This window comes from Phocoena sinus, chromosome 6 (genome assembly GCF_008692025.1).
Source record: "Phocoena sinus isolate mPhoSin1 chromosome 6, mPhoSin1.pri, whole genome shotgun sequence".
NCBI lineage: Eukaryota > Metazoa > Chordata > Mammalia > Artiodactyla > Phocoenidae > Phocoena > Phocoena sinus.
Genome location: NC_045768.1, coordinates 37,232,278 through 37,255,752, shown reverse-complemented (window position 1 = coordinate 37,255,752; position 23,475 = coordinate 37,232,278). Strand labels below are relative to the sequence as shown.

The following is a 23,475-nucleotide window of genomic DNA, read 5'->3' as shown; positions in this document are numbered from 1 at the left end:
TGGGATCTTCCCGGACCAGGGCACGAACCCATGTCCCCTGCATTGGCAGGCAGACTCTCAACCACTGCGCCACCAGGGAAGCCCTCCTTCTTTTTTTTTAAATGGCTGATGTTGGGGCTTCCCTGGTGGCACAGTGGTTGAGAATCTGCCTGCCAATGCAGGGGACACGGGTTCAAGCCCTGGTCTGGGAAGATCCCACATGCTGCGGAGCAGCTGGGCCTGTGAACCATAGCTACTGAGCCTGCGCACCTGGAGCCTGTGCTCCGCAACAAGAGGCCGCGATAGTGAGAGGCCTGTGCACCGTGATGAAGAGTGGCCCCTGCTCGCTGCAATTAGAGAAAGCCCTTGCACAGAAACGAAGACCCAACACAGGCAAAAATAAAATAAATAAATTTATAAAATGGCTGATGTAGGGCTTCCCTGGTGGCGCAGTGGTTGAGAGTCCGCCTGCCGATGCAGGGGACACGGGTTCGTGCCCCGGTCCGGGGAAGATCCCACATGCTGCGGAGCAGCTGGGTCCGTGAGCCACGGCCGCTGAGCCTGCGCATCCGGAGCATGTAATTTTAAATTGCTGAATATATATATATATATTTATTTATTTATTGAGGTAAAATTGGTAGATGACATTATATAAGTTTCAGGGGTACACCATTATAATTTGATTTTTGTATACACTTCAAAGTGATCACCACTTTGTCTAATTATCACCCATCACCATACAATTGACTGCCTTCACCTATTTCACCCACCCCCCCAACCCCTTTCCCCTCTAGTAACCACCAATCTGTTCTCTGTATCTATGAGTTTTGTTTGTTTGTTTGTTTTTTAGATTCCACATACAAGTGAAATCGTTTGGTGTTTGGTCTTTCTTCATCTGATTTATTTCACATAGCGTAATACCCTCAAGGTCCATCCATCTCGTCACAAATGGCAAGATTTCTACTTTTTGTGGCTGTGTAGTATTCCATTCATCAATGGACATTTAGGTTGTTTCCATATCTTGGCTATTGTAAATAATGCTGTAGTGAACACAGGGATGCATGTATCTTTTTGAATTAGTGATTTCATATTCTTTGGATAAATACCCAGAAGTGGAATAGCTGGATCTGGATCATATGGTGATTCTATTTTTAATTATCAAAAAGACAAATAACAACGGTTGGAGAGGATGTGGAGAAAAGGGAACCCTCATACACTGTTAGTGGGAATATAAACTGGTACAACCACTATGGAAAACAGTATGGAGATATTTCCTTCTTAAGAAGTCTCTTGAGATCTTCTCTCAGCCTTCTTTTTTATAGCTTCATCTGCCAAGAATACAGAGGTTTAAGAGATAGCATTCTCTGCAGATACTGCCTTATATTAATTTTACCTGACAGCTAACATGAAGTACTCAGGAGTTACACAGAGAACTAAGAACAAAATATCAAGATGATAAATTCTGTTTCTCTTTGCTCTTATAATGCCAAAGTGAATTATTTTGAAGCTCACTATTAAGTTATTATGGGGACTTCCCTGGTAGTCCAGTGGTTAAGACTTCACCTTCACTGCAGAGGGCACGTGTTTGATCCCTGGCCGGGGAGCTAAGATCCCACGTGCCGTGCACAGTGCAGCATCTAAAAAAAAAAAAAAACAGTGATTATGTAGAATTGTTATTCATGTGCAATTCTCAACACACAAAATCTGCTTCTAACCCTCCTTCAGTTAAATATGAATTGTGCCCTAAACTACCCACACTCTCACCTAGCTTTCCTTATAACCAAGAGCATACTTCCGTAAGATAGTTAGCTATGCGTGGTTAGGATATATTGGTGGCCAAAGAGCAAAAGATGCTGACTCACCCAGAGAGCATTTCAGCAGTGGCCTCATTAACACTACTGGCAATGACTAATTAACTGAGCCACCCAGCTGTAGACAAATACGCAAATTTGCTATTTGAGATGCCCATTGAATACTTGATGAACGAAGGCAGGGAGAGATGAAAATAAATAAATGTAAGCCTGTAAAAAACAGTAACACCCTTGATTATTTGTTATAAGAATTCCTTTGTACTTTATTACTCTCTTCTTTCTCATATCATAGACATCATTATCTTCTCTTTAGAGGGTGAATCATTAGACCAATTTTACAAGAAATAAATCTAGAAGGCGTCATTCTTTACGAGGGTCACACAGCAAATTACCTAACCACAAGTGGAAGTTAGAATCTTCTGTCTCTCAGAAGTACTCTCAGCCTTTATCCCCAGCTATGCTGGCACCATCCTTAGGACGTCTGACTGAGAAAACTGAACAAGTGCTTTCTGGTTAGGCTAGGTACTAGCCCTGTGATATTAACCAATAAACACTATCTTGCAGGCAGATGGAGCCTGTGGGGTTACTCTGTCATTCCTTAACTCAGCCCTAATCCAGCCCAAGTGCACACATGTCTTCCAGGATTTTGCCAGTGATGGCCTTCGCACCCTCATGGTGGCCTACCGAGAACTGGACAATGCGTTCTTCCAGGACTGGAGCAGGAAGCACAGTGAAGCCTATCTGTCTTTGGAGAATCGGGAAGATAAAATATCAATGGTCTGTGAAGAGATCGAAAAAGACCTGATGGTTAGTGTGAGGAAGCCAGGGACAGATTGGAGGCAGGATTGGGGGCAGAGGAGCAGTCAGGAGACTAAGCAAGGGCTCTGAGAATGGCTTCCAGCAAATCATAGGTTCAGGCTCTCTCTGGATACTAGATACTGGAATCCAAGCTGATTCAGGATATCTTGGATCTTTGAAATCCATAAATAAGGAAAAAATGTACTTGTTGTAAATTTCATCTTTCTGGTAGTGTTTCTTATCCCAAAGCTGTCCACAGAAGCTAAGAAATCAGGGTCTGAATAATGTACAAATTAGATGATCCAGAACTAATTGATGCAATAATCAAGACAATAATGTTCACTCATTCATTCAACATATTTATTAAGTGCCTCCTATGTGCCAGGTACTGTTTTAAGCCCTGAGCATGTAGTAGTAGGCAAAACAGACAAAAAAAAGTTATATATATACAGTATGTTAGGTGATGACAGTTCTATGGAAGAAAATAAAGCCAGGAAGAAAGGTAGGGAGTATCAGCATATGTGTGTGTGTTGTAGAGGGTAGAGTATAATTGCTATTTTAAACAGGGTGCTTAGTCTTCACTATGAAGGAGACATCTGAGCAGAGACCTGAAGAAGGTAGCAAACCAAGCAGATCTCTGGGGAATCAGTTTTCCAGAAAGAAGGAACAGCAAGAACAAGGACCCTGAAATAGGAGCAGACCTAATTTGTTAGTAGAACAGTAAGGCAGCTCATGTGGCTGGTACAGTGTAAGTGAGGAGGAGACAATAAAAGGACGTGAAACAGAGAAGCAGTAAGGGGTCTTGACAGGCCCGTATAAAGACTTATAGTGAGCCATGGAAAACAGGTGAAGAGTCCAGCCAGAGAAGTGATGTGATAGCTTTTAAAATGATCAGTCTGGCTGCCATGTTGAGATTATACTGTAGGGGAGCAAATGCAGACCCAGGGAGGCCAGTTAGAAAGTAGTTGCTTTTCCGGTTTGCAAGGCAGAAATAGAGACACAGACGTAGAGAACAAACATATGGACACCGAGGGGGGGAAGGGGGCCGTGGAATGAACTGGGAGATTGGGATTGACCTATTTACACTAATATGAATAAAATTGATAACTAATGAGAATCTGCTGTATAGCACAGGGAACTCCACTTCGCTGTACAGTAGAAACTAGCACAACATTGTAAAACAACTATACCCCAATAAAAGAAGAAAGAAAGAAAGTAGTTGTAATAGTACAGGTGAGAAATGATAATGGCTTGGACCAGATAGAAGTAGTGGAAGTGGTGAGAAATGGTCAAATTCTGTACACTTTTAAAAGTAGCACAAACAGAATTTGCTGATGGTTTAGATTATAGAATATGATAAAAGAAGTTAAAGATGACCCCAAGATTTTTGACCAGATTGATACAGGCTCTGCTATAAAAAGAGAAATTGCTGATACCAAATGGGAAAATTTAGAGAGCCCAAAGGTCACAAATCTCCTTCCATAGTCAGTTCTGTGGTTAATATTTCTAGTCTGTCCTTTTAGAGGCCTAGCAGAAATCAGTCAGTAGTTTGTCCGGCTGTTAGTTCCTCAGACCCAGTGCCGGTGACTGTCCCTGTGGTCAGTTGGTACTATTAGGGTATCACTGAGAGACAGCATGGTGTTGGACCAACATACTTTCAATGTAGTGTGGGAAAGGCCTTGAAAACCTTAGAGGCCCTCAGTAGGTACAAACAAATGAAGTTCATCCCAGCCCTTTTAGAGTTGAAAGAAAAACTGGAGTTGGATTTGGGGACCCCTTGTCTGGGACCCACTGCTTTTGGAGACCAAAGCCAGGAAACATGCTATGAAGCAAGGGAGAAGTGAGAGTGTGTTGAGAAACAGAGGATTTAGAAGTGGCACAAAGCTTCATGTACGACTTGGGCAAGTCTTTTCCCTCTTTGGTTCCTTATATTCTGTGTTTCTAAATTTGATTTCAGTGTGTGGTTGTAAAGCTGTCTGTTGAGGGGCAGAGTGTAGTGAGTTTTATACCATTGGGGTCCTCGTGCCAGGACACAGCCAGCTTACTAAGGAGGATGCTGAGGTGCCAGTCGAGTTGTTGGGTACCACTAAAGGCAATGAGCCTCTTCCTTTGCCTCACTCACTGATATTTCTGTTCAAAGCTGTTAGGGGCCACAGCCATAGACGACAAGCTGCAGGATGGAGTACCTGAGACCATCATCACCCTGAACAAAGCCAAAATTAAAATCTGGGTTTTAACTGGAGACAAGCAAGGTAAAGGGGAGCTCCTTGCCTGACCAATCCTCTTCCCTGTCCACCTTAGCCATTTCTTCTTTTTCTTTTTCATTTCCTTTTTTTCTTAGCCATTTATTTGACAAATACCTTATAACCCAGGTCAAGTCCTTAGAGGACACCTTCACTCCAAGTCTTGCATATAATTTGCTAAGCATATATAGTACTTTATGCCAGATACTGTATTAGGCATGGAGAACACAGAGATGAATCAGTCAGACATGGCCTCTGTCATCCAGGAACTCACAAGCTAAAAACTTTTAGGGTTGTCTTTGACTATACCCTCTCTGTTGTCCCAAAGATTTACTGTCTTACCATGTTCCACTAATTCTTCTGAAAATCCTCTTAACTATGCCACCACCCTAGTTTAGCCTTTGTCCCCTGTTGGCTGTACTTCTGCAAAAACTTCTGAACTGATCTGTCTCTTGACCTTATTAATTTCAATATAGCCTACATTAAACCATCAGTTTAACCTTCCTAAAATACTGCTTTTGTGACGTTACTCCTCTACTCAGGTACCTACAGCAACTTCACATGGTAAAGTTGGACTCCACTGTCTGGACTTCAAGACCTTGATAATCTGTTGCTACCTACACATCCTTATCTCCATTATAATGTGACCATATCTTCATTATGTCCCGAACCAATTCCTATTCTATGCCCTCTGTTTGGATTGTTTCCCCATTTGAAATTCTTTTTCCCCCTAAACAAATCTTACTCATCCTTTAAGGCCTTGCTATAAGAAACTTTCTAGGACAATTGCAATCTCTCCTCTGAATTTTGATACTACTTGTAGCCAAGGTTCAGGACTTAATTAAAAAAAATTGTTTTCCTTAGTATGACTTTATTCCAAATTCAAGATTTCTTGATGCAAAAGAAAGACTACAACCTAAACATATCTCAGTCCCCCATAAAATCTAGCATAGAAACAGGCGCAGTGCTGTTCAAGGAAATATACCCAGATTGCCGGGAGTGAATACAGACAGGAATTGCTTTAAGAAATAAGGGAAGGCTTTGTGGAGAAAGCTAAGCCAGAATGATCCTAGTTATTGATAAATAACTTGCAAGTCTGTACCAGGTAGACATTTTCCTCTGGATGTTTGAATATAGTCTCCACTGGCTCACGAAAAACACACTTTGACTGCATCCATGGCAAATATGGACATATGGGCTCTGCAGGCCACTGTTTAGTGCCTTTGTACCTGTACACTGTAAAGACCCTGTTCCAGCCAAAATGCGACCCGTGTTCCCCCTTGCCCTGCAGAGACTGCTGTGAACGTTGCCTATGCCTGTAACATATTTGAGGATGAAATGGATGGGATGTTTATCGTGGAAGGCAAGGATGATGAGACTGTTCGGCAAGAACTCAGGTACGATGGGAGAGCTGCCACAGCCTGTCCCTGGAACCAAGATTTCCCACGCATCACTTCACCCAGTATGGCTCCTACATTACCAGAAGGAACAGAGAAGAAATGGGGGAGGGAAAAACAAAAAAACCTAAAATATTCGAGAGAATTTTGTGAAGAAGCATTAGGGCTCAAGGAGTTGGAGTGTGGAGGTGGAGAAGTGTTGTATGTAGATGGTCTGGGACCTAAGGCAGTGGCAGGTCTCAGAAAGCAGTTGAGTATGAGGCCCTGGGAGGTGCTCTGCAGAGGACACATTTTCCTTCCTATGCTCTGGGGCTTCAGGTCAGACACTAACCATTACTCTTGGCTTTCAGGTCAGCAAGGGAAAAGATGAAACCTGAGTCTCTACTGGAATCAGACCCGGTAAACAGTTACCTCACCACAAATCCCCGAATGCCCTTCAAAATACCTGAGGAGATGCCCAATGGCAACTACGGCTTGATCATCAATGGCTACAGTCTGGTGGGCAACACAGACCTACAACTCTGTTCTCTTCTTCCAAGGAACTTTTTTCCTAGGTCCAACCCACTTCAGGGAAATTTCAAGATCCTTTTGCTATTCCATGAGTTACCCTATTCCCCCTTCCTTCAGGTGCCCTTGCCTGTCAGACACCTTTCCCCAGCCTTCTCTAGGCAGGAATAATGAGGAAAGAGAAGCCAAGGGGATAGTCCTTTCTTATCCAAATTCTTCACTACTGATGTGGCCCATCACATAGGGGAAGGGGGGAAGTGAGCAGAACCAGGTCCTCCAAAAAATCACTTGGCCTTATAACCCAGTCAATTGATTTGACCCAGTGAGAGACCCTCACTGGTTTTCCACTGGAGGCTGGGTCAGGATGCCTAGAACTGACTTGGGGGCTTGGCTGCCCTTGGGAGTGGAGCACCTGGGGAGAAGCTCTGCCTGACAGGGGAGTATGGAGGGGAAGGAGAGGGCCTAGGAAGGTTCTGTCCCAAGAGTCTTTTGGGGCAGCCTGGAATGTGGGTGTGTCCTGGTGCTGCAGGCCCACGCTCTAGAAGGGAACCTGGAGTTGGAACTGCTGCGAACGGCGTGCATGTGCAAGGGAGTGATCTGCTGCCGGGTGACACCCCTTCAGAAGGCCCAGGTGGTAGAGCTGGTGAAGAGGTACAAGAAGGCGGTGACACTGGCCATCGGGGATGGGGCCAATGACGTCAGCATGATCAAAGGCATGTGAGGGGTGGGGGGGCCGTAGTGCCTAGCCACGCGCTTGCTCTTCCCTTCTTCCATGGGCAAAACTGATCTGGGTGGCACTGTGCTGCTGGCTCACTCTCCTGCATATCATATGTATTGTACATTTATAGTGTTCTGCTTCATTCGTGTTCCTCTACACCTCAGTTCCCACTTGTTTACACATCATTACGCCAGCCCACATCCACAGTCATGCACACACATTCAGATTCATGTACGTTAACACTCACACACACTCAGATACCCATGGCTCCAATAAGAACACGTGCATATTCACAGAACAACAGGCTGTGCAACTACAACGCCATCTTTCTGAGATGGCATCGAAGCCCACAGAAAGGACCCCTGGGCAGGAGTCGTGGTCTGTTCCTTTTTGAAGGCTGTAGAGCTGAGCAGTGTTAGACAGACTACAGGGCTGCCCAACCAGGGAATTAGCTGTGCGGCCTGATGCAGGGATCTTTTCCTCTCTGAGGCAATATTCCCAAGAGCTTGCCCTGACTCCCCTGGCTGGAGAAGAATAGCAAACTTACTGATGCTTCGGACCAACAGAAGCAAATGGCTGAAACTGGTGCTAATTTCAGCTGAATGTTGTTAGCCTCCAGCAACTTGTGGTTCTGTGAGATATGGATAACATCTAGGGGTCCTCTAGTCCAAGCTCTCTCCCCGTACTGGAAACACTAGCAGATATTCCAGCCTCGGTTTCAATACTAGGAAGTGTTCTTGCTCTTTTCCCCACTTTCTAGAACTTCATTGGCTTTTAGAGCCTTAGAGGTTTCAGTTATTGTGTTAAGCAATGTAATAGGTATATACCAGAAGATCAAAGAATTTGGCCTATATTACAACAGACTGATTAAAACTTTTAGAAACTTAAGTCTTACCTTCCATCAAGCATAATCCTTGCTTTATCCAGAAAAAGTCACCTTAAGCTTCCTGAAGAACTCGTTTCTTACTAACAAAGTATGTGCATCACGTATTCCTCCCAACAGTTGGATTTTGGCTCCTTAGATAAACTTAGGTAATTAAAAACTATGTTAGGTTGACATTCATCCTGCATCTTTAATTGATTTAAGTGGCTTCGAGAGATAACAAGGAATTTTTACCTCAGCATCTGGGCGGTAGGGAAGAGCCCAGATGGCTATAGTAGGTGCAAAACCATCAAGGACAGTTTTCTAGTACTAGCTGTACGTGGCATTCTTGAGTGGCAGCATCCGAAACAAAGGGCAGATGAAGGAGTTGTTGTCTGACTTGTGGGGGAGGGGCAGTCCACTAAGGAGAAAAGACTCCGTAAGTAAGTGCCACCTTGAGCTGGGCCTACCAGTGTTTTTCAAATGTAAAATAAGGGGCTTATGCAACATGATCTCAGCCTTCCTTTTACACTTCCCAGGCCGGGAGCCCAGAAGACAAGCTCTGTGGCTGAGAAGTTCCTGGGGTTTCTTTGCAGCTGCCCACATTGGAGTCGGCATCAACGGCCAGGAGGGAATGCAGGCCATGCTCAACAGCGACTACGCCTTCTCTCAGTTCCGCTATCTTCAGCGTCTACTCTTGGTCCATGGCCGCTGGTCCTATAATCGCATGTGCAAGTTTCTCAGCTACTTCTTTTACAAAAACTTTGCCTTCACTCTGGTGCACTTCTGGTATGCCTTCTACAGCGGGTTCTCTGCACAGGTAGGAAGTCAAGTGGCATTCCCCACTCTCGTCAACTGGGTCTTTTCTAATCACCCCCCACTTCAACCAGTTCAGACCCCTTTTCTCCTCTAGAGACGTGTGTATGACGTGCTGTCATCTATCCATTAAACTCCTCACCCATGATGATCCCATCTCCTAACCCTACACTTAACCTTAGATTTCGAAACACTAACTTTTCTCTCCTGGCTCTGACTTGGCCTTGACTCCTACCAACAGAACTCTCCCATGAGATATTTTCATCTTTTCCATGACACAGAGACCTAGAATTTTCAAACATATGTAATGGGGGTGGGGGTGAGATTCCTGGATCTGGGAGGGTTTTTAGGGTCCAGAGTAATCTTTATGGAACAGGCTAAGTCTCAAGGGGCCTTTGGGTCTTGCCAGACAGACTGGTTCTGGCATTTACCTGTAGCCATACTTGGAAACACAGCTTCCCTTTACTTCTCCTTCCTCACCCAGACATATCACACTGCCAAACACACCCTATCTTTGCTCTAATGAATATGAAGCCTCCCCCACAAAAGTGGGGAGAGGTGACACTTGGATGTTGATACTCTATGAGAGGTCCCTTTTCCTATGAGAAGTTTTTCAGGAGTCTCTCAAGGATTCCCAAAGAGAAACAACCTCAGGAATGATTATCTTGGGAGATCTCTACTACCTTTGTTACCTTGGGCTCCAGGGGAAACAGACCAGTCAGCAGACAATAGTAGGCTCGTCTACCCCTAGTGTCTAACAAAGCCAGTCCGGTTTGTGGGAGGGGTATGTGTATATATGTGTTACTGCTGACCTCTTGTGGTTAGTAAAGAAAGGAGCCCTCTCTTAGGCCCAGAATGAAGCACCCAGCTGGGGAAGGGTCATCGGGTCTATTCTGCTTACCAGTGTTAGAAAATGTCCAGGGTTATAGAAACTACTGAATGCCATAAAGCAGATAAAGAACCCAGAGGCTTACATGCCTGGGAGTGCAGGGCTACACCTAGCATTCCCTAGCAGCCACTCTGGGTCCTTTCTGTGTAGGGAGGAGCAGTATAGGTCATGGCGGGGTTGGTCTAAATCAGCCTTGTCAGGTTTGCCACAAACAAGTTTGATGTGGGCTTACCCCAGCCTGGGACCCAGGGACCAAACAGAGTCTGGGGTCAGCCTTCTCAGTCAGATTTCGGAAATCCAAATCCTGCTCTAGGTTAGTATGGTGATGGGTAGGTGGAGGGCAGAAGGGCTTCTCTTGGACCTGGGAGGTGGAACTGAGACTCTGGAGAAGAGAAGAGTCTAAGAAATCTCCTTGGTATTCTTCCAGACAGTTTATGATACCTGGTTTATCACTTTCTACAACCTGCTCTACACCTCCCTCCCTGTCCTGGGCTTGAGTCTGTTTGACCAGGTAAGACCAGCAGCAAGCCTCTTAGGGCTGAAGCCCCTGGGCCCTTGAAGAGTATTCCCAGGAGTGAGGAGGACAGCAATAGCCAAGCTCTACAAAGTCAAATGTAAATGGAATAGTTTATAGAGCAAGGGAGGGAGCTGATCACCTACAGAGGTATCATTGGATAAAGTAAAGAATCCTCTGCCACAGAGAATAAACATCAGTTGTAGAAATCCAGGTTTTCCTGTGTGAATTTTATCTTTGTAGAGAGAAACACAGAAATTGTGCTGCACAGTAAATCGAGTGTGTACAAAAGTGAAAGGAAATAGAGTTATTGGTGCAGGACTAGGTAAAGCAAGGGGCTTCAAGAAAGGAGCGACCCATAGAGAGATAATGAGATAAGCCAATTCAGGGAGGCCTAGGTGGGAATCCTGAAGGCCAAACATGGGAGTAGGGGTATGATGCCTTGAGTCATAGGGAGTCAGCCTAGGGGATACCATTTAGCCCTCTCAGAAATTCCCTGGGCATTGAGGGTCCTGGTGCCCTACCTCTCCCTCCTCTTCTACCCAATCTCCAGTCCTGGGTACATGGAATAGAAAAGGGACCTCCAAAGAGGAATAAGGTAGCTGAAAGAAGACATCATGGGATCATGGTTCCTGGTCTCCGTCGGGGTAGGAAGGGAAATTCTCCGTAAAGTAGCTGACAGCCTCAGAGCAACAAGGGGGGTGAATTATGTCATTCAACAGTCCTATCCAGCTTCAATGGTCTAACTCTAGGGATCCACAACATCTCAAAACAAGCCTCCAGCTTTGTTATCCAAAGTTTCGGATTTAGCAGATAAAGATGATCCAATGTCATCCACGCAGAGAATTCCCTCACCTGAATTCCCAGTAGCTATGGGAATGGGAGCAGCATCACAGAACACAGATACCTCTAAGGGACTAACTTGTCTCCATTGGCTTCCCACTTTCTTCCAACTGGCTTTTGACACAAAGGATATTCAACTAAAGGAACACTTAAAACTGGGGACTCATGTCCCAATTGCCTTCCCCATCCCAAGCTCCAGTCCTCCCTTCAGCTATTCCCAATCCTAATTGCCCCCTTTCTTAACTCCGCATCTTTCCCTTCTAGTTTTCTTCCACCACATATATCCTTGCCTGAAGAGTAGGACTTTAGGAAGGGTCTGTGGTCACTGCTCTGTTCTCTGGTTCCACTTCTCAAGTAATCCATGAGGAAACTCCTAGGCAGCCTAACAGCAGACTCAGTAAGGGGAGAAGCCTCTAGTCTGTTAGAAATGGGATCTTCTACGGAGAGACCCTGAGCCTTCCTTCTTACCCTCTGGTGCTTCCAGGATGTGAATGAAACATGGAGCCTACGTTTCCCAGAGCTGTATGAGCCAGGCCAGCACAACCTCTATTTCAACAAGAAGGAATTTGTGAAGTGTTTGATGCATGGGATCTACAGTTCCTTAGTGCTGTTCTTTATCCCTATGGGGACCGTTTACAATTCAGTGCGCAGTGACGGGAAGGAAATCTCCGACTACCAGTCCTTCTCCATGATAGTGCAGACCTCCTTGCTCTGCGTGGTCACAGTGCAGGTGTGGCCAGTGGTGGGGTAAGGGGATTGGGTGGGGAGCCTGTCTGGAAGAGAGGAAGGGAAGGAGGGAGGGAAGGTGGGAAGGGAGCATCTTCCTTTACAAAATTGGAGAAGGGAGGTGGCTGACAGGTCCCAGGTTGTAGACTAATGAACATAAGAGGGTGCTTTTCAGATTGCCCTGGAGACAACCTACTGGACAATGATAAGCCACATCTTCACCTGGGGTAGCCTGGGTTTCTACTTTTGCATCTTATTCTTCCTGTACAGTGATGGCTTGTGCCTAATGTTCCCCAACATCTTCCAGTTCCTAGGTAAGATTCTGCCCAGTCTGTGGCAAGGGGCTGGGGCTGGGGGTGGTAGTGTGAACCAAGTACATTTGTTTAATAAATGTTTACTGAGCAGCTATTACTATGTGTTAGGCTCTGTCATATATATATCATATATATATATGATATATATATATGATTATGACATGGTCTCAGCCCTAAAAGGACTCAAAATCTAGCTAGGTGAAATATTTTACCTCATTAGAGTCTCTAAGATATTTTTAAGCTTCTTACCTAATTTGGTCTCTACAAGCATCCTGTGAGATAGACAGGGCAAGGATTATTACACCATTTTAGAGACTGGAGGTTTTTTAAAAATGACTCAAATCTAGGTCTCCTGGTTCCCAGTCCAATGTCCTTTCTACTGTGGCATACTGCCTTCTTATCTCCCACATTAATTTCCCTCTCTCTCATCTCCACTGTGATGAGGACAAAATACAGAGTAGATGTGTAGATGTAGCTGGCTTCTACCTCTTGTCAAGCCACTCATTTTTCCCTTCCAAAACCCTCTATCGCATTTTTGTGTCCAGGCCAATGCTCTAGGATTCCTATAACCTACCCCCACCTCTCCTGCCCTGCCCGGCCTTTAGAGGGAGACAAAGGCATGTGAATTCACAGTGACTTTGGCTGCACCAAGGACCTAACCTCAGTGCAATCCTTTCACATTTATATTATTTCTCAGGAGACTAACTGTCTCCAAATCAATAACTTCTTTCTTTGGACTGAAGAGATAGACCTAAGTTCTGGCTGACAGCCCCCTTCCTCTAGGCTCTGGTTCTGCCTTTCCCTTCTGGCTCATTGTTTACAGGTGTGGCCAGGAACACTCTGAACCTGCCGCAAATGTGGCTGAGTATTGTCCTCAGTGTGGTCCTCTGTATGTTGCCTGTGATTGGGTACCAATTTCTCAAACCACTATTCTGGCCCGTCAGTGTGGACAAGGTGAGTGGAACAGGGAATCTACCCAGATATAATTCATGACCCTCTTTGCCTTTGCCTCTGTGGATAAAAACCCTGTCCCCCATGCTTTGGCTTTAGATTATTGACAGAATTCATCATTGCATGAGACATCCACTGCCACACCCAAGCCGGGCCAAACGGAAACATGCAAGCTCTCAACGTTCTGCCTATGCGTTCTCCCACAAACAGGGCTTTGGGGCCCTCATCACTTCCGGCAAGACAATGAGGGCCAAAATGTCCAAGAAAAACAGCTTTCCTTTTAAAAAATAGAGGCCTTTACGGAAGCCCTAAAGGAGTCAGTCATTGTTCTTCCTCCCTTGTATTCACACAACTTAATAAGGAGAGATTAGAGTCCCTGGAAACCAGCATAAACCTGTTCTTCCACTCTCACTCCAGGGGCTCAGCCTCTTCATTCCCTAGAAGGCTATGCCCAGGTAAGGCAAGGAAAGGTAAAGGGCCCCCAGACATCTGTCAGAGTTACAGCATTTCAAGAAAAAGCGATGTCAGGCCTCCCTCTACCAACCCTTCCAAGTTTTAATCCATACAAGCAAATGTGGAAATAATGGGTGAAGAGGGGGAAGGTGGGGAAGGGAAAAGAAAATAGGACCTAAGAATCTTAGTTTGGGCCCTATTTCCCATACCCAGAGCAACCATAAATTTTGCCAGGGCTCCCCACAAACATATTCACCCAGGTACCCTTCTCAGGTTTATCTGAGGGATTCAGGGCCTGGTTAGCAAAAGGAAGAGGCAGCTATGAAAAGTTGGTCATAAGAAGCTAAAGGAGAGTTTCTGGACCAAAGAAAGAATGGAGGTGGTTCCTGCCTTGATAGGACAGCTCAAGATTTTGCCACCTTCTCTTCTCTTTGACCCCTTTGACCCAAGAACTGATACCTTTTCAGGCCTCAGAACTGGGAGGGGGAGACTGCAGGGGATTTTAAAAAATCTTTTCTTGAGGGACATAGCCATAATTGGTGAACATTTGTCTTCATTCCATAAAATTATTTTGAGAAGAAATTGTATGTACTTGGGAAATTGCTTCTAACAAGTTTATAGATAAGTAATAAATTGCTGATTTTCGAGTAGAGAGATTTGTATTGTCTGTTAGGGCCCCAGTGATAATAACTTAGGCCAAGCGATATCATTGGTCTATAGACCCCTTTTGAACGAGACCAATATTTCCCTCCCCCCCCCCAACTACGTTTTCACTTCCATTCCAGTTTTTCCCCCTGCTCCTAAACTCTATCTTGGCCTCAGTATGACCACATCTTTTAACCATATAGCTCTATCCTCTTTGCACACCTTAAATGTTAGTTCCCAAAGCTCAGCCCTAGGTTCTCTGCTCATTTTTCTTTGTATAGTTTTCCTGAGTGACGACTTCTAATCTCATGACTTTACTTACCAATAGAAAGAAGATTCTCAACTCTCTCTCTTTCCTAGATCTCTCTTCTGAGATCCAGATCCATTTATTAAACTGACCCTAAGACCCTTCACTTACTTAAATCTCAGGAAACTCACCAACCTGTATTAAACAATTTCCCCCAAAATTTCACCCCAGGATGTCACTACCATCATCCCATTCACCCAAAGCAGAATGATGGGAATCATACAATACTCTTCCTATATAGTCTGATGTCTAATAAGTAAGTCATCAAGTAATGTAAATTCAGCATCTTCGTCATGTCCTGTTTTCAGTTCCCTCCATTACTACCATTGTCCTCGTTTAGACTTTGATCATCTCTGACCTGGATTACTGCATAAAATCTCCCCTCTCATCTTCCTGGCTTTCCCCTATCTAAAGCATCACCAGTACCATTTCCAGAGTTATCTTTCTGAACTGCAAACTTGATCATGTCAAGCCCCAGCTTAGCACCCTTTAAGAATTTTGCACGCCTTCAGGATCAAGGTAAAATTTGAACATATTATTATTAGGCCCTCTCTAGTCTTGTCTTCTACTTCTCCCCCATCTGCATTCACTCCAGTCATGCTATTTCTGGTCTTCATGTGGTCAAGCATGCTCTTCTCATATCCTAAAATGCTTTCCCTCACCCACTTTGTCATCAAGCAAATTCCTAGTCACCCTTCAAAACTCGGAATATTTGGAACTAAGTAGAGGTGATGGTTGAACAACATTGTGAATGTACTAAGTGCCCGTGAATCGTATACTTAAAAAGGGTTATGAGAATGTTTTATGTTCTGAGAATTTTACCTCAATTTTTTAAAAACTCAAATTAGGCATTGTCTCCTGCAAGAGCTTACCCTAATTTCTCAGTGTGACTTTTATATATCTGTCCTGTTTATTCAATTGCTCCCCTGTGTATACCTCTGTCAGTGACACTTATCACAGGGCATTGTAATCATTGATTTACTTGTCTATTCATAACATATAATGGGCCTTTAATAAATGTCTACTGAATAAATGAACAAATATAATGAAAGAATATTTAAATCTGCTTCTTTGACTATTTTTCTTGTTTCCCTGAATAGCACTACCACCCAATAGCTCAAACCAAAAAACTGGAAGTCTTTCTGGACAGCTCCCTTCCATTGCTCTAATCCAATCCATTCTGTTACCAAGTTCCATATACTCTGTCTTAGAAATGTCTTCAAGTCTTTCTCTTCCTATTTGTTCCCAATCCCATTGATTTCATTGTTTCTTGCCTAGATTATGCCAACATCCTCCTCTCAGGTCTCCCTGCCTTTGATTGTGCTTCTTTCCAATCCATGATCCACACCACAGAGAGTGATTTTTCAAAAATACAAATCAGATCATGTCATTTGCCAGTTTAAAGTCCTTTAGTGAATCATCATAGCTTTCCTGCCTTGGTGCTGCCTACCTCCCCAGCTTCATCGCCACTTTCTGCTGCACATACTAAATTATTTGCAATTCCCCAAAGGTTCCATTATCTTCAGAAACCACTGTGCCTTGGCCCTTTCTGTTCTCTCCTCTTAGAATATATTCTTTCCTTTATCTAGCTAATGTGTATCTGATCTTCAATTTCAGCGGCTTTGGTCACTTCCTCTGGGAGCCTTCACTGACACCCAATTTCCTGTCAGGTTTAGATACCTGCCAAACACTAAAACTAGTTTATGACAGTATTAGTCAAGTAAGAACCTTCTTCTCCCTGCACCCTGCTCAAACCCTGGAGAAAGAAGATTAGCAAACTGGGGCATGGGAAAGAGATAGTGGGAAATGATAGACATCTACTAAGCCCCACTGAACACGGCCATCTGCAATAGAGCCAAGCTGAGAGATGGGAAATGCTTTAATTTTAATGTATGAAGTTTAAAAAATAATTTCATTAGTGTGGACATCTTAATCATTCAAGTGAAACTTAAAATAACAAGTACTGATTGCTACCTAAAATTGACCAGAAAATTCATGAAGTAAAAGTCTCATAAATAGGTTAAAAGAGTAGAAAACAAAATAAAATGATTTTATAGTTAAACTGACCCCACACATTCCATTCTTTCAAGGTTCCAATTACACACACACACACACACACACACACACACACACACACTCCCTTTCATCACATTCATCCATATACAACAAATATTTATTGAGCATCTACCATGTCTGGGCACTATTCTAGATGCTGCCAATACAGTGAAAGACAACAAAAAAGGTTTCTGCTACCATGAAGCTTATGTTCTAGTAGAAGAGCCAATGTCAAAGTAAACAAGATCATTCAGATAATAAGTGCTATGAAGATACTGCAACAGCTGCTTTAACAGTGAGAGGCTGTGGGGGGGAGGGGTAGCTAATTTTATATTTGGTAGTCAGAAAAGGACTTTCTGAGGAAATAACATGTGACATGAGACTTAAGTGACTAGAAGGATCTAGCTTTGCAAAAATCTAATGGAAAGACATTCCAGGCAGAGTAAGTAGTGTAAAGTCCTGAAGACAGGAGCAAGCTTTGTATATAAGAAACAGAAGCCTAATGTGGACAAAACATGGTGAGCAAAGGGGAGTGTGGTTAGATAGGCCTGATGAGAAGCAGTGGAGGGCTTTAAAGCCAGTTTGAAAAGATTGGTCAGGCTATTCTATGGGCAATAGGAGTGCAAAAGTGACATCAGGGAGACTATTTAGGAGGCAGTTACAGTTGTCTAGGCATGGAATGGTGGTGGCTTAGACTAGGGTGGAAGCAGTGAAAAAATAAGTGGATGAATAGAGGATATATTTTGAAGATAAAACCAAAGGACTTTGTGGGTGGGCTACAGAAGATGCAGGTACTGGTTTATCAAATGAGCCCATTGACTTACTCAATGGTGCTAAATCCATAGATTACTGACTCTTCCCACACAGCTCCTGATGATGGGGTGGGTCTAGGTCGTCCCATATTTGTGCCAGTTGACTCCACTACTCCCAGCCACAACTGATGAAGAGTGGATATATAATCCCAATATACCTGCTCTCTCTGGGAATTAGAATTCCAAGAAACTAAGTCAGTGATGAGAATAGTTACTAAAAGGTCATATAGTTTCAGGAAGAGAGGCCTCCGTTTTAAAGTGGCCATGACTTGCTATAAGTATGAAGATAAGTACGCCAATGTGTCTAGTCTATAGAGAGAAGAATAAAGCAGATGTCCAAAGGGAAACAGACAAGACACTGTTTCATTCCAGGAGAGCACCCCGAGAGGGGTTTTCTGAAGTTGGGTTGGTGATGAGATCTTTTCACTTGAGCTAGATGGAACAGCTGCCAATAGCAAAAACAGAGAGGTGATTCCAACTTACATAGGCTTATACTTGTTCCTCATCTACAGCTTCTCAGGAACAGGGAGAGGTCACGGGACCATTTGGCTCATCCTTAACATCTTTTTCTATAAGAAACTGTGGGGGAAATAACCATATTTACCACTGCCAGAAACAGAGAAACAAGGGAGCACTGTCCTAGCCCCAACATTTCCCTGTAATTCTAGCTCCAAATCTTCCAAGATATGTACAAAGAGTTTTGGAGAAAACTCAGCGTTTGGAGGATCCTGAGAGTCATGCTAGACTATTCACTCTACTTTACCCCCAACCCCCAATGACACATTAATCATTAAGTCCTATAGATCAGGAGTCCCCAACCCCCAGCCTGCAGACCAATATCAGTCTGCGGCCTGTTAGGAACCAGGCCGCACAGCAGGAGGTAAGTGGTGGGCAAGCGAGCAAAGCTTCATCTGCCGCTCCCCATCGCTCATATTACCGCCTGAACCGTCTTCACCCCCATCCGTGGAAAAACTGTCTTCCATGAAACTGGTCCCTGTTGCCAAAAAGGTTGGGGACCACTGCTATAGATTCTATACACTTAATCTCTCTTAGATCTATCTCCTCTTATCTAACCCCTCAGCCACTGTCCTAATTCAGACCCTCCCATTTCTCATCATAATTACCACAGTCTCCTAACTGGTCTCTTTACTTTCCTCTAATTCAATATCTACATTCCAACTAGAGTGAGATTTCTTAAGTTCAAATCTGTTCAAATACTGATAATAATGCAAAATATTTTTGCCCATAACAATGCAAATAATTCCTATTCCCAGTGATGCAAATTAATTTTGTCTGGTATTTACATTTCTAAAAGTCAAATACTCATGTGAACCAGTCTTAGTGTCTTACTGGTTCTCTCATTAATTAGTGAGTTTAATATAGATTTATTTTATATTTGTATAAGACTCATGATTTTACCTTTTTGAAAAAGTATCCCTTAACACAAATAACAGGAAGTAACCCCCACTTGCTGAAGCCAAAAATGAGACTATATGAATGGATAGAAGGATATGTCATCAACCTAGGGCAACAATCAAGCTCGCCTCAGTAAGAAGTAGAACCAGCTGCTGGGGGCCCCAGGAAGCTGGGGAGTAGTCTCTTTGGGTCTAGACTTGACTCCTCTCTAGGCAACAAATTGATACTTCTCAGCAAACTGGTTTTCTCTGCTACTCAGGTCATTTGACAAGTAAAAGGTGGTCACTCGGCACTCTCAAATTTCCATTATAAGTCTAACAATGAGTAAGGGTGTAATTCTCTCTCTCCCAAATCCAAATTTTCAGGGAAGGAATTCCAATTGGCCTAGTTTAGGCAAGTCCCCACCCTGCACCATTTAACTGCACAAACATCCAGTTTTCCATTGGTCTCCCTGGCTGGTCCTAGCCCTCTTTGGATAGAAGAAGACGACAACACAATCCTCAATGTCCCACATACACCCTGCCTAGGAGCAGGAAGTGCATGAGTTCCGTTAAAGTAAAAATTATTCGTGACACTTGTTAAAGATGGTAAGGCAGATATTATTTACGGGAGCTGAGGGGGACAGGGACCATGGAGTAGCTATAGGAACCACTGCAATGGGTGCTGCAGTGGGGGAGAGATTGAGTTCAACTCAGACCCCAACAAAGACAAGTGGTAATTTATTAGCCAAGGAGCAGGGTAGGGGTCAGTGGGTGGAAAATTACAGCCTTAATCTGCTCTGGCTGCTATAATAAAACACCACAGGGACTTCACTGGTGGTCCAGTGGTTAAGATTCTGTGCTCCAAATGCAGGGGTCACGGGTTCAGTCCCTGGTTGGGGATGGAGATCCTGCATGCCCCACGATGCGGCCAAACAAAACAAAACAAGCAAACAAACAAACAAAAAACACCACAGACTGAGTAGCATATAAACAAATTTCTCACAGTTCTGGAGGCTGTAAGTCTGAGATCAAGGTGCCAGCATGGTTGCTAAGTGCTCTCTTGTCACAGACTTCCTCACCTGGAGGATTGGGCTAGGGAGTTCTGTGAGATCTCTTCTATAAAACTATTAATCCTAATCATGCGAGCTCCTCATAACCTAATCACCTCCCGAAGGCCCCACCTACTAATCTTTGGGGGTTAGGATTTCAACATCTGAATTTTGGAGGGACATGATCATAGCAGTTACTAAGAAGAAACATCAGGGGTAAGGGGGATTCTTGGTAGACCAACTCAACAGAATTCGTGCTGAAGGCAGGCCAAGGTGATAAGACACCAAGGATGGTCAGATACCAAGGGCGGAGAACTTCCAATAAACTGATTTAGTGAGATCCTTGCTCAAACTGGATTCTACAAGGACAAAGAGGAAAGCCCAAAGTCAACCTAAGTCCAGGGCAGACCCAGAAAAGCCTGACTAAATTTTTAGCCAAAGGAGACAGTCTTTGTCCGTTCTAGGTTTTACCGGGCTTTTTAACCCTGGCTACGCATGGGGTGCTTTTAAAAATATCAAGGCTGGACACCATCCCACCCCTACTCCACCCTACCCGTGCTTCCAGTTCAACTGGTCTCGGCTGAGGTCAGGCTTTAGTTTTGTTTTTCTGTTTTTCCCAAGAGGTTCTACTGCGGTGTCAGGCAGAGAATCGCGGCATTAGGCTAAGGTGGGTGCGCAAATGTACCTGCCTTCCACAGGCCAATTAGGCTGCGGGCGAGGGTTCTCCGGGTTCCAGTACACCCCAGCCCGCTTGCCCGGCACCACCCCCGAAGGGGCGGGGCGCCGCCGCAGAAGGCGGGGCCACGGCTGAAGCCTCGCCGCTCGCTCCCCTCGCGGGAAAGCACTGCGCGTGACTCGCTGCGCGCATAGCCGCAGGAGCGGGGAGGTGGGCGAGCACTCGCAGGCCCACAGCGGACCGAACCACTGGCCGTCCTGAGGGGCGGCATGAAGGCAATTCAGATCGGACCATCGGCGCCACAGCTGCAGGGGGGACCGGACGTTACCAAGCTGTCTGAGAGAAGGGGGGCTCCTGCTGGTCCAGGCTGCAACACGACCCCTGCAGGGCGCGAGACTACGCCGCCGCCTACGCCGTAGGACTAAACTGAGGCGAGAAACCAGGTAGGACGTCTCTTCGGGATCGGAAGAAGTCCCGGAGACCCACTGCCCTCGCGTTCCAAATGATCCCTTAGGAGAAAAGCCCTCAGTTTGCCCACCTATCCAACCCTTAGCGCCCCTTCCCTTCCGCCCTTCCCCCTCGTCGCCGCAACCTCACCCTCCGGTCTTCCTCGACCCTCTGGACCGACCTCGTCTTCAGTCCTGTCCTGACCCTTCAGCTCTGCCATCCACCGAACCCTCAAACACCCAGGACTAACCATCCTTTTGGGCGTCACCCCAGATCCACTCCAACTGTCTCCTCAAAGTGTCCCTTCGGAGACACCCCCTCAGCTGACTCGCGCCCAGTAGTCATCGTTGTACCCACATCTCCAGTGACGGCTCTGGGGTAGCGCGGCCGCTCAGCACTCAGCCCGGCGACTGCGGCGGGGTCCTCCGCACAACCGGGTCCTTTGCGCCCTCCGCCCCTTTGGCCCCTGCTTCCCAACTTGGTGTCTGCCTGAGCCGGGCTGGGATTGCTCTCACATCCCGTTTTACCTTGGGAAAACCTTTGGCCTGGCAGTTTGCCAGTCCCCTGCTACCGCTCTTACCTGTTGCAAAGGGCACCGTGTTCCCGTTGCCCAGGGCTGGCTTGGGATTACCAGGCTGGCCCTGAGGACGCCATGGGACTGCCCTGGAGGCAAGGACCGTACATTATTAAGTTGTATCTCCAGCGCCCAGCACAGTGCTTGGCACATGGTAGCACTCAGTAAATATTTAATGGGTGGGTGAATGAATGAGACCAATGCAGAGGCTGTGAGGCAGAGTGCTTTAGTGAGAAAAATGTCACTAGTTACATGAAGTGGGAAAAAAGGAAGGGCATCTAGGGGATTACTTGTGGTGCTTACGTTGGGAGCATAGAACTGAACATATTCAGTCTCTCAATTCATGCATCTAATGTCATTTACATAGAAACTTCTATTTATCAGCTGATTTCCCTTTATGTTCTGTTTAAAAAAAAAAAAAGTCAGGGCCAAGGCTGCAGAAATTTTTACTGGTCAGTGTGCCTCAGAGGCTGCCCAGATAATCTTGAAAGAGCTTTACCCAGGTGACACCCCTCCTCTTGCCCTAGCGACTAACTGCTCCCTCTAGAGAAGAACTGTGGAGGCTAGCCACAGTCTTTAAACCTTACCCAATGTAGCTGGTCAGCTAGTGCTTCAGGACAGGTTGGAGGAATGACCTCAGTTATTTTACCCTTTTAGCTCCTGGATACCTCCCCTCCCCTTTCCTCCACTGGAGGGGTAGACATTCCAGGCTGGCCTAGTGTGAGAACTATCAAAGATTCCTAAATACTACTGAAGGATGATCAGGCCATATGGGCCATTTATATCTCAGTAGACCAGAATCAGGCAGGGGTTACTGCTATGTGAACAGTGTCAGTAATAAACAAGAACACGGGCCTTTTAAAGATGGGATTCTCAAAGAACAGAAAGCCTGAAACCTGTTTTTGTTGATTCCTAAGAGGATGACCTGAACAGATTCAGTTTCCTGAAGCTAAGACAGGGTTCGGCGACCTCAGTGTTGGCCCCGGTTCCGTGGGGAAGTGGATGATATTGCTGAGTGATGAAACAATGGCTGGCAAGCTGCGGGAGTTTATGAGCTAAGAAGTAGTTGCCTGACTAATAGTGGCATTATTGTCACTGGGGCTCAGCGTATTAGTAGGTAAAATAGGGACTGGAGTTTCTTAGCAGGCTCCATGGAAATTAAGCAGTGATACGGTTTAGGGGAGTGGGGAGATCCCACCACTGTCTCTGGTGTTCTGCTATCCGTGTCCCTCCTACTGTATGGCTATAGCACACTCACCATCATTGTTTCTTTTCTGCTTTGAGCCAGGTCAAAATCTGATTTCCTCTGATTTTTATGTTAAGTGTTTAAGGTTCCTTTTTGTTAAATGTTTAAGGTTCCTTTTTGAGGCAAGGCCTGCCTAACTGGAAGCTGGGTATTTTCTCACCCATTTCTAGCTTTGATTTATCCTTCTTTACTTTTTCTTTCTACCATTCTCTGACTTATCTTTGTAACTTTACAAAGTAAGTCTTGGATCACACATACTGAAAGCAGGAAAGAGCTCCTGAGCTGAATTAAGCAGGGGCATGGTATCTGGAAACCAGTACTTTTTTTTTTGTTAACCAATATGTTTTTAATGGGCTTTTCTACTTTTCCCTGTCTAGGATCCCTGTTAAGACCTCAGTAGCCCCAAAACACTCTGGATTGTTTGATTTATTTTTTCTTCACTTCCA

At 45.0% G+C, this 23,475-nt stretch overlaps 2 protein-coding genes and 1 long non-coding RNA gene across 4 annotated transcripts in view; 2 read left to right on the top strand and 1 right to left on the bottom strand.

Moving 5' to 3' along the window:
* Positions 1-15,792, top strand: part of LOC116755287 (phospholipid-transporting ATPase FetA-like) — a 71,752-nt gene extending 55,960 nt beyond the window's left edge. The window contains exons 17-27 of the mRNA XM_032634512.1: positions 2,433-2,597; positions 4,729-4,840; positions 6,123-6,228; positions 6,579-6,726; positions 7,265-7,448; positions 8,912-9,135; positions 10,448-10,531; positions 11,862-12,107; positions 12,279-12,417; positions 13,241-13,371; positions 13,468-15,792. Coding sequence (XP_032490403.1) covers positions 2,433-2,597; positions 4,729-4,840; positions 6,123-6,228; positions 6,579-6,726; positions 7,265-7,448; positions 8,912-9,135; positions 10,448-10,531; positions 11,862-12,107; positions 12,279-12,417; positions 13,241-13,371; positions 13,468-13,659 — 1,731 coding nt within the window. The 3' untranslated portion in view covers positions 13,660-15,792. The remainder of the gene's footprint in view (positions 1-2,432; positions 2,598-4,728; positions 4,841-6,122; positions 6,229-6,578; positions 6,727-7,264; positions 7,449-8,911; positions 9,136-10,447; positions 10,532-11,861; positions 12,108-12,278; positions 12,418-13,240; positions 13,372-13,467) is intronic.
* LOC116755290 lies at positions 1,576-18,196 on the bottom strand. The gene is made up of 3 exons (XR_004350313.1): positions 18,124-18,196; positions 2,475-2,569; positions 1,576-1,616 (listed from the first exon to the last, which is right to left on the bottom strand). It is a non-coding gene; the product is annotated as an uncharacterized LOC116755290 (long non-coding RNA).
* A 2,741-nt stretch (positions 18,197-20,937) lies between these two features.
* Positions 20,938-23,475, top strand: part of RUSC2 (RUN and SH3 domain containing 2) — a 59,761-nt gene continuing 57,223 nt past the window's right edge. The window contains exon 1 of one of the 2 annotated variants that reach the window (XM_032634507.1): positions 20,938-21,205. The gene's annotated coding sequence lies outside the window, so the exon portion shown is untranslated. The remainder of the gene's footprint in view (positions 21,206-23,475) is intronic. The other variant, XM_032634510.1, reaches the window with a different exon arrangement.